Source organism: Haliaeetus albicilla, chromosome 6, assembly GCF_947461875.1.
Source record: "Haliaeetus albicilla chromosome 6, bHalAlb1.1, whole genome shotgun sequence".
Classification (NCBI taxonomy): Eukaryota; Metazoa; Chordata; class Aves; order Accipitriformes; family Accipitridae; genus Haliaeetus; species Haliaeetus albicilla.
Window position 1 is genome coordinate 1,468,582 of NC_091488.1, and position 14,297 is coordinate 1,482,878.

The following is a 14,297-nucleotide window of genomic DNA, read 5'->3' on the forward strand; positions in this document are numbered from 1 at the left end:
GTTAATGTTTTGCCTCCAAGTTGTATTTGGACAACTAAAAGTATCATGCACACCTAATGAGATCTCAGTGTGGACAGAACTCACTAAATGCTAGAAACATTGACTCTTTAACAGGTCTTCAAATAAATATCAAGGTACACTATGCCTTAACCAAATGATGACAGATAATACCTAGCTTGAACATGACTAGGGTATATCATGTTTACTTCAGTAGCCATTATTGCCTAAAATTTGTTCTTTACAATTACAATCTGCTACAAAAAGAAATGCTGCCTGTAGCTTCTGTACTGGTGATGACCTACCATTAGCAAGTTAGCAACTAGGAATACTTATCAAAAAAACCTCTCAACCCTCACCCCCTCAAACATAAAAGAAGAGTAATTATAGAAAAATGACATTCCATTTTAACAGTGAATACCCGATTATTTCATATCAAGCCAATTCTTCTATGGAACTTTGAGATCTGCATATCATACAAACTAGAAAAAAATTTACTGCTTTAAAAAGATCTGCCACAATTACAGCAGCTAGTTAGCACTAATTTAGAAAGCAGTTTTCACTTGCAACACTGCCTTAATGCAAGACTGTGGCTGTCCTAAACATTTCAGTCCTAATATTATTCAGTGCTATATTCCTGAATGATTGGCTCCCCAAGAGTTCAGTCACTAACCTTTCCAAAGGATCCTTGTCCTAGTACTTTCAGAAGTTCAAACTGTGACGGGTCTGCTTTCTCATGTCCTTCCTTTACATGGTGAGTTATTGCAATTTCTTTGATATTTCCTTCTTCCTGACAGAGGAAAAGAGTGGAATAAATTTGCGTTAGTGGTGCATCTTCCTAAAATGTTTATAAATTCACAATATGTTGAAAAATCCCAGTGCTACTGAATCCAACCAACTACATGCTCCCAAATGTAGATAAAAAACACTGAGCAATGCTCTTTGCATAATTAAGACACACACACAAAAATTGTATCTGTTACAAAAGGTAGTATTAGTTTAGTAACGATGTGGCTTGAACTTTTAGGGATGCATCAGAATCCAGACAGTAATAGAGCTGACAAAACAAGTCAGCAATTCCCAAGCTTTTGTGCTTAGGCCCATATTGTTTGGTTCATAATCTCCATTCCAGATTCACAACCCATTAGTGGAAACCAATCTTCTTAAGAATTTAGTCCTCTTAAAGCACACCTAGAGTGCATCAAATGGACCAGATCTCTTAGGAAAGCCCTCCTTTTTAACACTTGAATGAGGACCACCATGCTGCAGCGATGTTAATGCTCACCTTTATAAGACAGTGTAAAACTCAAGACATTTCCCCACAAAGCAGCACAGCCTCCACCCCCACTTCAGCAGCAATAAACTCTCCACCCCACCACTGAGAAAATTCTGGTGAGGAAGTGAATCTCATTGCCTCTCTTCTTGAGGAGAGTCTATTTCATAAAAGCTGCCAGTCTTCAGCATTTCCTCTTCTGTGAGAAACCAGTCACCAGAAAGCTCTAAAGGGCAGTGGATCTTCTAGTCTTTTTGCGCTCTGTGCTTAATTCAGTATTTTCTGCACAGAATTTGAAAATTCCCTGGAAAAGCAACATCCTGCCATCCTGCCACTTCAGAACTTATCAGCAACTGTTCAAAAGTAGGTTAAAAACTGCATTCTTATCAATCTCATCTGAAGAACTATCTAGGCATTACACACAATCCAACCTAAGCAGCACTGACTGTAAGTTAACTTACATAACGCAAACCTGCTAACTACAATTTCAACTTTTTCTGCATTCTCTTTCTATTCCTTCTATGGGCTACAGTGAATAAATCAAATCTGAGAATACTTTTCCTCTACGTAATGAGGAAGTCTCAGATCTATTTAACAGAATCGCAGAGTGGGTGATGTTGGAAGGTCATCTCATCCAACCCCCCTACTCAAGCAAAGCCACCTACAGCTGGTTGCCCAGAACCGTGTCCAGGCAGCTTCTGAATATCTCCGAGGATGGAGACTCCATAACTTCCCATGGTAGCCTGTACCAGGACTCAGTTACCCTCACAGTGAAAGAGTGTTTCCTGATGTTCAGAGGGAACCTCCTGTGTTTCAGTTTGTGCCCATTGCTTCTGGTCCTGTCACTGGGCACCACTGAAGAGATCCTGGCTCTGTCCTCTTTGCACACTCCCTGCAGGTTGGTCAAACATGATTTCACCTTTGTGAATCCATGCTGACTAACCCCAGTTACCTTTTTGTCCTTTGTGTACATGGAAATGGTTTCCAGGATTAGTTGTTCCATCACCTTCCCAGGGATCAAGGTGTGGCTGACCATCCTCTAGTTCCCTGGGGTCCTCCTTCTTGCCCTTTTTGAAGGTAGGAGTGACACTTGCTTTCCTTCAGTCCTCAAGCACCTGGATCATTGGATCAAGAGTGGCCTCACAACGGCATCTGCCAGGTCCCTCAGCACTCATGTGCATCCTATCAGGGCCCACGGACTTGTGTACGCCCAGTTTGCTCAAGTATTCTCTAACCCGACCCTCTTCCACCACGGGTATGCCTTCCTTGCTCCAGACCTTCCCTTTATCTATATGCACCAAAATGTGCGCTACTTAGTTCTAGTGATGGGGGAGCAGAGGCAGTGTTCTAAAGCTGTGCTTCCAAAGCACTAATTTATATATTCTTCAAGCATTCTGCAAAATTTATGTGCATGAATTATTGCTGAAAGTATCCTTTTGTGTCTGCTCATCTCAGGACCGTGTATAAGTGCACAGTAACTGACCATACAGGTCAGCATGCTCCAACACATGCTTCTTCCAGATCAACATCTCTCTTTCAAAAGATTCTTTTTTTAAAAGATTCCAACCAAAGTTGGAAACAAACTGCATGTAACAAATCCTGAGCATGTATGTGTGAGAGTGTGCACATATAGAAAAAATTTCCAACGTACACTTTGGAATAACGCACAGAACTTCCTGGCAACTTTTAAAATCAGAAAGTGAAAAAAGATATTTTATTGTACAGAACTTGGATTTGTCTTGGGTGTTCTAAAATTAAGATGACCAATAAGGATAGGTGTCAGTTTCCAGTGTAAGACACCCAAAATTTTGCATGCATGTATGCTGTGTACTACTCCTAATAAACCTAAACTCCTTCTTCCTTTCAGGAGAAAATGCTACCATCATTGACTCAAGGCTGAATCTTTACGGACTTCGAAAGAAATATTGATTCCTTCTACTTGTCAAAGGAATTATTTGCTGGTGGACATCTGTATTTTCATCTTTTAAACTAGTATATGATCTGTTGGGTTACATACTACTTAAACCATCCACTGCAATCTTGGAGAATCCCAGGAGAGCAACAGCACAGTAGAACAGATCACCGAGTACACATTACTTCGGATACTTTGATCCATTTCTGCTTAGCTGTTTTATCTATTAGCTCCCTGGCAATCTTGGAAAAGTAAAAAATGTGTGAAACAGAACTTCCTCAAATCTTTCTGTTATCTACTCAGATTCAGGGACAAAAAGCGATCAGGTGGACACATTGCTTTAAAAGCATCACAAAAAGTAATAAAAACAAGAAATGAAACAGAAGAGGTATTAACTTGTTCTCTATACACAAACAAAAATTATTTTTGAATGCAATGCAATTATTATGCCACCAACTTTCCAGTGGTTATTTTGGGCACTCTCTAAAAAAACCCCAAACCACCACTTCACATTCCTGATACTAAGCGGATATTCCCAGTCTTCACAGTTTCTCAGGGTTCAGATACTCTTCAGTCCTTGTACAGCAGACCTAGTACAACTCTGTATTCCAACAAAATGGAACTCAGATCTTACTGTACTTTACTAGCTTGTCTGTAACACATGCTTGGGAGCAAGATTTATGATGAATAGTTACCCACAAATTTGCAGTTTCCTTTTCTGACATAATTGCCGAATGTTTGTTATTTTAACCTAAACAGTATTTTGCAAATGCAGTCAAAAATACAAAAGCGAAGCCTTTTATAGAAATGCAAATTATATACAGAAGTAATGAACCCTCACTGTACCCACTATCTACCTGAATTAAAATACAAGCCTTTCACACTGTAAAAAGAGATCTCTCTCAGCCAACTGCGCTAATTACATTAGCTGATAGATGTCATCTTACAGTAAAAGCTGGAAGAGAAGCCAGCCATTCAGTCTGGTACTGAGTTTGTCTTAAGCTCCACCTCTGATGATTCCTCAATATTTGGAAAAAACATTTGTCCCATGTGATGAATTCAAATTAAATGAGATTATGTATAGGGTGCTGAAAGACTCAGGTTCTCCTCCCCTTCCTTCCACTCCCTGACAACTTTCACACCACTATAGACACTCACTCACCAGCGATCTGGCTGTTGCAATGGTGCAATCTTTTTCCCAGTTATAACTACACCCTACTGCCTGTATTTTATTTCTATTATTTATAAGCTTGGAAAGCTCCCTTTTCTCAAGCCTTATACTGCAGCAATGGCTAAATACGAGTCCCAAGACAAATTTTTTTTCTAGCCACATGGCTCTCTAAGGCCTTCTTCACACTAGGAAGTAAAACTGTCACAGAAAGTCACATTTAAAAAAAAAACCAACAAACAAACTGTGCTAGTCAACTTAAAGTGGTTGCTACTGGCTTCCGTTATCCTGAAGCTAAATATAGATGACAAGGAAACAAACAGAAGGTAACATTACTCTGAGTTTCCTTAACATTTCCTTAACAGTATAATAGTGTGAAAACAACACTGGCCTAGAAGGGAAGTGAGTGACAAACAAGTTTGGGTATGAATTTAAACACCACTATTTCAGAATAACTTCCTGTACTGATATAGTTTGCAAGTCAGAACTATTCTGGTCAGTAAGTATCTCAGTATAAGTAAGCTTTTAGTAGTGTACCTCACAATACTTGTCTATGCACAGGAATGCATACATACATAGGAAAGAACACTAAATGGACTATATTCCACAGACAAAACAAGTCTAAAAGAGAAAAGCTAAAAGCACCATGGATGACTAATTTTTCTCTTTAGGAATCAGCTACAAATTAGAATAGGAAACATGCTTGTCAGGAAAAAAAAAAAAAAAAAAAAAAGATACACACCTTCTAGGGAAGCAGTGAAAAACCAATTTAACCATTATAAGGCTATAAAAATAATAGCCTAATCATGTTGCTAGAAAAATTCCATATTTTAGGTACTTAACAATCACTAAATACTCACTTTTGTCCTAGTAATTGACTTTATGTGAATTTATGTTTATGTTCACACAGTATTTCTTTTATGTTCACTTTTTAATTCAAGGCTAAATTAATTCTGCTGTAACATAAAATACTTGTAATAAGATCTCAAACGGATACAAGTATACAGGAACAACTATTAGATAATGTATTAAAAGGAAACTGGACTTCATACCCTAAAGGAAGTAGAAGCAGAAGAGTCTTAGTAGGTAAGTATTTCTCAGCAGTAACAAAAAAACCCAGAAAAGCAAGAGAAAAATGTGAGTTTATCTATACATAGAATCTTCCGTAATTTATCCTTCAAATTTCTGAATTTCCAGTAGGAGATCTGAAAATGGTTCCGAGTTTAAAGAAGTGGCCCGTGCACAGCTAGATGGCATAACACACTGCTTGCTTTACACAGATCAGTTTACCTGCATGTCTTTTTCTGAGTGATATGTTCCAGGGACAACTGAAAAGCTGGTGTAGAGCTAGTAAACTGGGCTCTGAACTGCTACGAGAGCCGCCAGTATCATCCACAATACCATTCCGATTGTTCTCACAGGTTTGTAATTTCCACTTCTTTTATTACTCCTAATAATTCCAATCTTTTTACAGATTGATTTTATTTTCTAATCATGAATACAGCAGCAAAAAGAATACATACCCTTCTACCTCTAACTTCCAACTCCTGAAGATAAAGTAACAGTGGTATGAAAGGAAAAACAAGTAAAAGGGGTCTGAGAGAGAATTCTGGAGTCTGAGCTTAAACCATCTGTAGACACTTTAAGAGAGGGTTGCCACACATGCACTTACAACAACTAAGTATTGCGAGTGCCATATGAGATATATTCTTATGACACAACCTATATCTGATAAATTTAAAAAATACAATAAACACTCATTAGAATTTAAATAGCACCTCAAAAAATAGAAGCATTCTAAGTCTACAAATTTTATATAAAAACGACAGAGAAACAACCAACTAAAGATTAAAATAATTAAAAAAACCAATTTCAAACGTATGCTCTGACACTGACAAAATAATCCACAAGGAAAAAGCTCTGAATCATCTAAATAGACGGCACAGGATCAGACTTATGCTCTTACTCGTAACAGGAAGAGGAAGGCTATCCAGAATGAGGAACATTAGCACATCCAAACACCATAGGGGTCCTGCTGCACCTACCATTCTCAGTTTCAGGTTCTTGAATAAATGCATAAGCCCAGTATCAACATGCATAATGACAAGTGCTTGACAAAAAAATTCTGAAACACTGGGACAGAAACAGGGAATTCAACAAGAAAGTTACCCTACTCTCAAAGACGTGCAAGAATTAGGTGTGAATTAACTTAAACAGAACACCAAAGAATAAGCTGGTATGTCACGTATGGAATGCTTACTTAGGAAAGATGTCCCCAGAAGACAGATTCCTCCTTTTCTGGGTACTCAAAATTATGTGCATATGAAAAGAAATATTTTAAACACTTAACTCTTTATGATAGAATATTTTAGATAACAGGTATTAAAAGAGAAATTAGTTCATCAGCTTCACAATGAGCGACAAAGATCTGAGCACACACTCTTCAACATACTGAAAGTGTAAGTTAAAATTATGATATGAATATATTACACTAAAGGGAAAAAGCAGCAGCTATCTAAAAAATGTAGTTTAACAGCAATAATAATAATAACAGAATGGTATATTTAAATTGTTCCTACACATAGGTGACATTTAATGAGTGTAAAGTCATGAAGTGACATAAAACTGGAAAGGTAAGAAAAAAAAAAAACAGGGAAACATTTACAGCTTAAGACATCCAAAGCATTCAGGTCAAATGGAATGTGGCTCAAAGTAAACTAGCCCCATCCTGAACAGAAACACTGACTGCATCGTCTCTGTTGTCAGCTTCGGTGAAATTAAACTGAAATCAGATGCAATACAGAAAGTTAACCAAAAGCAAGATATCCAAAAGTAAGATCTCTTAACAAAGATATGTGTGCACAAGAAGATTGGGGGCAAGGAGGTTTCATTGGATTATAACAGTGTGGTACCTTAAAAATATATTTGTGGTCAGCTATGCACAGTATAACTGGCAGTTTAATTTTTATAACATCAAGAGCAAAGATAAGTATGTGCAGTATATGCTACGAGTACCTATAGATTAAGGCTTTTTGAAAGAACATTCCATTTATTTTTAACATGCTAAAACACTTCAAAAGGCTTGACATTACATTTTTGATGGCTCTGATGCCTGTTATAGTAGAAAATGGGTGTTCTTATTTGATGACAAAAAAGGGAATAAAAGCAGTTAAAGGCTAAACAAAATAAATGGCTCCTTCACCATACCCAAATTTCATCTGGCAGCTTCTAACTAACTCTGAAACAGATTTCTGAGAAAATTCTCTTTATAAAAAAGTTCAAATATGGATTTAGAAAACCCCAGAAATTCTTATTGTGAGATATGTGATGAATAACTGTATCCTATCTCGAGTCCTTTGCATCAGGGAGGGGATATTAAAGATAACACACAACATCCGTATTCCGTTAACAAAAGAGACAGAAGTGACTGCAAAACAAGGTTGCATGTTCACCTTCCCATGAAATGAATACGACCTAGATGTAGGTGAAAATCTCCTCAGTGCAGTGAATTTCAGCTGGCAGATGACTAAGCACTGATCAAAGAACTTTCCCTCTGCACAATTGCTGGCTATATGAAATGTATCAAGAAATACAACACCAAACCTGTAACATCTGAATAAAAGGTTTCATGGTGAAAGTAAAAGGCCACATACCAAACCCTTCTGCATCTCACAGAGATGGAAGTTATTTCATAACTGACATAAAAAAGGAACAAGGATAAAATACTAACCCTCACATTCATTTTAAACAAAACCTCTGAATTTTACGGCATGATTGCTGGACAAAAAAATACCATAGTATGTTTGCTTTTGGAATTGAGAGGCAACTTGCCTCTCAGTAGGGCTTTTAAATAAACTGTACTTTTCTAATAGGAGGCACAGATGGCCAGGACAGACATGGCTATACATACTCAAGTTCATCAAAACCCAGCAGGAGAGAAATCTGGCATATGCAACAAATCCTTAGACAGGTCCTGTATTCAAAAAAAAGTTCTTCCTGGACAGTGAACATTGTTGACATGCTGACCAAAAACTGTAAAAGGGGGATTAAGACTTTGACTTAAGGTAAACATTAGATAAACAGATTAACAAATTTTAATCTCAATGAATAATTAAAATCTGTTCTAATACCTAAGCCAGGTTAAGTAACTACTGCAGAAATTAACTCAAATGCTGATACTCCTGGTTCCAACATTACCCAGGTTTCACCTTTATCTGTTAATTCTGTACTGCTCTTAACACAGTTAAGAAGGTACAGTCAGAAGCATCTTCTATAGTTACTTACAGACTTAGTTAGGACTTAATTTGCCCCTTAAGATAAGTAAGGGTTTGTTCAGATTTTTCACTGTAAAGCCACCTTCCAGCTCCTGGTCTTGTAAGGTCTTCTCTGAATAATTTTTTATTTTTAATACTTGATTTTTAATGTTATTTTGGAAGCCCTTGCATCCCTGCTAGACACAGCAACGATGGACTGATTTTATGCTGCCTATAGAGCAATAGCCCCATACTACTCTTAGCCACAATCTTCCTGCCTCGACCTGCAGAGACGGCAATTGCTAAGGCACTGACCGTGAGGCTGCGTTCCGTGGCATTGCTAGTCCTTTCAGAGTCACTGCCTGCCAAAGTCAAGTCACTCCCCCAACTTGTGCAAGATTCTTTGTGCCTAATACACAATTTAGCATTTAACTGTGCCAATATTAGTATTTTTAATGCTCCTTCTGAACAGACACTATTAATATATTAAGAAATGTTGGTGGGATCCCACCAGAAATTCTTCCAGGAACTGTTTTGTGAATATTTTCCATTTAAAATAACATTTTAAAATGGATTAGAATCTGTTTTATATATTTGTTTTGTATAGTGATAATTTACACGTGAGAAACAGCCAGAATCACCATTAGGAAAGTTCACAATTCTGGAATTTCAACTTCCATACAGTCAGGAACCAGAATGAGAGAAAAAAAAATAAATCTTCCTGCTAGTTTTAATCACAACAACCAAGTCAGCTCTATATTGCCAGTACTGGTGAATACCCCCCCTCAAACATTAGCCATCTTTCAAGGTAAGACAACAGCCCTAAAATAAATTTTAGCATTAAGTTTCTGAAATAAAGATACAAATATTTCAACAGTATTAAACTGCAATCCTTTTCTTATAAGACAGGTAATAGTAATTTCTATCAGTGCAAAGGACATTTCATAGTGTACTTCCCCTTCACACTCTTCAGCTGCACCTAATGAATTTTAAGTTATCCAACAAACTCACTGCTCTGTCAGTTTATTCTATTGACCATACAATTTTCAAAAAAGCGAATCCAATGAATAAAGAGCTAATTGCCACCTTCTCTTCCACTTGAAAGTTGAGCAGCAGAAAAAAATACTGTTTTTATCAGTTCTCATTTGTTAGCACTAGGTATGCAGCTACATAGATTTTTCCATTTTTGTTACAGAAGTAGCAGCTTTGTTTTCACCCCCCTCAATATCTTTTTCAGGAATGTTTTGCTTCCTCTAGACAAATGCATGTTCTTCAGGCACATGCACATTCAGTACAAGTGAAGATAAGGCTGAAAACAGAAAAATGGATTCCCCAGCAAGTTACTTAACACTGCTCCAACCACGGCTGCAGGTTTCCTTTTACTACTTTGTTAGCTTTCATTGTATTTATCAGAGCTCAGCTGGTCATTGCTGTATTTGGCAAAACATTTTTCTGTCACAGGCAGAATAATGTTGATTCCTATAATCAAATGAAACCACTTCTGAAATATTGACTATGATATTAAACCTTGGTGCTGAAGTTACATAAAGCAGTATGTCCTGTAAGGACAGTAAGCTTATTGGATATCAAGTGATTTTAAAAGGATGACTCAATGTTGGCACAGTTCCCCAGCTCATATACATAATTTCCTTTTCCTCCCCTCCCTTGAGTCAGGAAGTCTCCTAGATGCGTTTTTACTTTCCCAACTTGTTTTGAGTGTAGGATGAATTTTCAGTATTACCTGAACAAATAAAACCCATACGAGCTATGCTTTTTGAAGTAAAAAAGAGCCAACAAACTGAAAACCAATTACTTTTACGTTTTGTATGATGGCGTATAGAAATCTTTATTAAGATAAAAATGGGAGTTAAAAATGTGAGGAGTGCACCAGTCTAGGTGTTTTTAAATATCTCAGACACATTCTATACACATTCATACATTCTATACTCATTATACACCTACCTTTAAATTCAAAACTGCCTTTTAAAAAAAAAAGTAAATTCAATGTCCAAGAAGCATTTCACAATCTCCCATTACTTCACTAAGCAATGTTAGTGATCTAAACCATGGAACAAAAAACATTCCTTATATTTGTGACTAACATTCAATTTGGGTCACTTAATAGAACTAATGATTACTTAAATGCTCATACACAAACAATTGTTCTAAAAAGCTGATTAAAAATGCTGCTTTTGAAGTAGCAATTATTCTAATACAACAAAAACAAAAGCACTGCCATGCATAAAATTAAGTCAAGCTGACTTAAGAATATTCTGCGTATGTTGTCTGGTTTACACTAGTACCAAAGAAAAGCAAGAATAAAGCAGAAGTATGTTCTAGTTAACATGGACATTTAAAGTCAGAAATGTAGCTTTCCACAATTTATGTCTTTGCTTGTTTTTAAAAGATGGAAAAACTTACACTTTCAGCTGACATCAAATTACTTGTTACAGATGGCATCTATTGTTTTACCTGACAGAAAATAAGATTTCCTAAAAGCAAACTCTATTTGCAAATGTTTAGTTTCAGGGTTTTTTAATTTAGTCTTAAATTGTTAAGTCTTTAAGAGAAAAACAATGCATAGACATAATAAAGAAAAATCACTGTATTTGTTCCTTACTGTCTATACTTTCTACTCTTTTCCATTCCTGGCTTTCTGCTGCAACAGTTCTGAGATCTAGAAGGATGTCTATGTCCACACCTGTTCCAGGTAGCCAACTCACATAAAGAAGACTGCAGACCTGGTTACTGAGACTAAACTCCTCCCATTCTTTTGGTGTTATAGATGAAGCAAGACAGGAGTTTGAAGAATGAGTCATGTCCCAGAGCAAGAAGTCAAAGGATAGATGAGGCCCCTTGCATCAACACGGCTGGTCAGGCTGGGAGGGTAATTATGACGATGCTTTCCCTCCTCAGAATAAAAAGACAAAGGTCAGGACAGAAGTAGGACTCTACTCCTTCCTTCCCAAAGGAACTGTGAGCACTTGGTTGTTTAGCAGGTAAAGCTGAGGAATTCCTGTAAGCATTTTAAAAGCTCAGTGTTGGTCACCAGGAGCATTTTTGTAATGCAGTTCTCTTTTGATCAAACAACACAAAATTATCTCATGAACTAGACTGTGCATGTCAGCATTGGAAAAAAATACTCATTGGGTGGAACTTTCATTTCCCAGTAATTTTGATATGAGTTTTGTTCCTACTTTGTAAGCACTAACATTTCAGAGCATTGCAATTAAAAAAATAATTCAAAGTTTAAAAAAAAAATCAACAATTAAAAAAAAATCCACGAGCACATTCAGCACTAATCTATGACTCCTATTTTATTGAGATAATATCCTAAGTATACTCTAAAATTTATATGGGCTGAAAACCCTTAGTTTGGTCTGCACTGCCTAGTATTTTAAAATCAACAATTTTAAAGACAAGATAATCAAGCTGCCATAAGTAGATAAAACGTCAGTTTTTTTAATCAGAGACTTCTGAGAAATACCTTTCATGTTGCCTGTGGAAAAGAACTGTAATTCAGGACTAGGAGTTGATAGATGTTTATTTTACAAGGCTTAAATTAAAAAACTGTATATAATGCAGCCTAAGTTCTATTGTTTTACATGCATGTCTTGTTTTAGTGTTTCAGTTATGGGAAACAAATTTAATTTCATTTTCTAGCACATATTGTGAAGTTTAAACAAGTACATAGACTAGTAGGTGTTAAATTACTATCCCTTTTATTTACAAATTACTAGACCTGCTTCACTTAAGATGTTAAGACAGTACACAAGAAGGTTATTGTTTTGTTGGTTTTTTTCACTGAAAACTATTTGCAGACTTAACAGCAAGAGAAACATGAAAAGTGATTTGAGTTTCAACAACAAAGTGCTCTGTCACATTGCATGTTTACTTATATTGTTAAATAGTTTGGAAACAGTGCTTGGGATAATACAGTTCTCCACTAGAAATTTTTCTCAACTTAAAAAAAATCTTTTATGTTTAAATATATGCTCAACAACAAGACAAATTACACCAATTAAATGTCTGCTATGACTAAATTATCATTTAAAAGTTGAAATAACCGTAACATGAACTGTAACACAAGCAGGAGCATCACTACTCTTAATATTGTTTTCAGAAGTAAATTTAAGATATTAATAAGCGTGAGTTATTTTAACTGTCACTCCACACACAACCATATTTTACAGTTTAAAGTACTATATGAAAATGTAACTCTTAAAATAACCACTAAGTATTAATTTTAAACATACAAACATTTTTAATAAAACTAGACTCTCAGTGAGGAAACTTAACATACAGCTAAGCTCATACATTTCTGGAGGAAAAAAAAAAAGTAAGTTTTACAGTATTTACATACAGGTAAATTTCCCAATAAAGCAAAATTATCAACAGGTACCTTAGAAACTTCTACAAAATATGAGCCCACCACAAACTTTTTTTTTTTTTAAAGAAAAAACAAAAGGCTTTGTATACAAACAGCACTCTTCCCAAAGCAGTGAAAGACTAAAATTGCTTTGAAATTAGAAGTTTAATTAAAATAAAATTTCCCCTTTTCCCCTGGTTCTTTTAAATAAGAAACTAAGCTCACCCGAATAGAACGAACACGTAGAGCCAGAAACTTAAACATGACTAAGAAACCATGATGTTTAGATTTTCTGACTGAGCGATCATAAGTCTAGCAGGGAAGACCAACCCTGGCGTTTTTGCTGTGACCAGCTGTTCCGGCAATTAGAAAATTTCCTGTCAGGCAAGTCAGACACAGTTGGGGGGTGGGGAGAGAGAAGCGGGGCGGGGGGGGGGGGGGGCATGTCTCCAAAAAAAAAAAAAAAAAAAAGACATTGATTTCCCCCACCCCACCCCCCATGGTAAAGAAAAACTGGGCAGCAGTGGTACTCATGCTGCTGATGCTGTAGAGATCAGCACAGGAAACTTAAGCAGATTGCCTGATAGCAACATGCTGTTGCAGATGTTATTTATTCCTGGTTCCCAGAAAAGAACAAAAAAGATCAACATCTATTTCACAAATCGTGCTACTATGCAACACTTCACTAGTTAAGCAGAATAGCAACTATTTTAAGTCCTACATGTGATGATTGTATTTTCATGAATTTTTACTTAATTTTACAAAATATTTTAACATATCATTTATCACTACTTTTTAGACTTCAATGTAGAGAATGCAGTATGCGTATGCTTAATGACTATTTTTATTTACTAGAGTTGTTAGCGGACCAAACTGACGTTGCGCATAGCCCTTTGAAATCCTGCACATAGAAAATGCTACACAGATGTTATAGAGGTTAGGCCAAGACAGACTGCAGAAATTATTTCAATTGCATCGCCCAGCTTGAATGTCTGACATATGCACCAATATTATACTGCTTTGTAGAGAGTGAAAAATTTCTTAGAGTAATAAAAATACCTAAGCTTTCTTTCAATGTTTAAAAAAACCTTCAAATGTTTCTAAGAATTAGAACTCAATCTAATTACTTTGAACAGCTAGAGATGAAGTTTTTAATTTGATGTCTCTCTAGATTTAGTATGGAAGTTATTTTCTGAATATTGACAGTATCTTCAGCTTTTCTGATATTTATTAAAATCACTGAATGACACAGTGCATGCTCCATTAAAATACAGAGCAAGACTGTTTTTCTTCAAGCAATGAATAAATAAATAAAGGCAAGTAAC

At 36.2% G+C, this 14,297-nt stretch overlaps 1 protein-coding gene across 5 annotated transcripts in view; it reads right to left on the bottom strand.

Moving 5' to 3' along the window:
• The window catches only part of RPS6KA3 (ribosomal protein S6 kinase A3), a 78,763-nt gene that overhangs the window by 41,262 nt on the left and 23,204 nt on the right, over positions 1–14,297 (bottom strand). For 4 of the 5 annotated variants that reach the window (XM_069784813.1, XM_069784811.1, XM_069784810.1 and 1 more), the window contains exon 3: positions 671–787. In XM_069784813.1, coding sequence (XP_069640914.1) covers positions 671–787 — 117 coding nt within the window. Of the gene's footprint in view, positions 1–670; positions 788–13,197; positions 13,252–14,297 lie in introns of those variants that run through there. The other variant, XM_009915179.2, reaches the window with a different exon arrangement.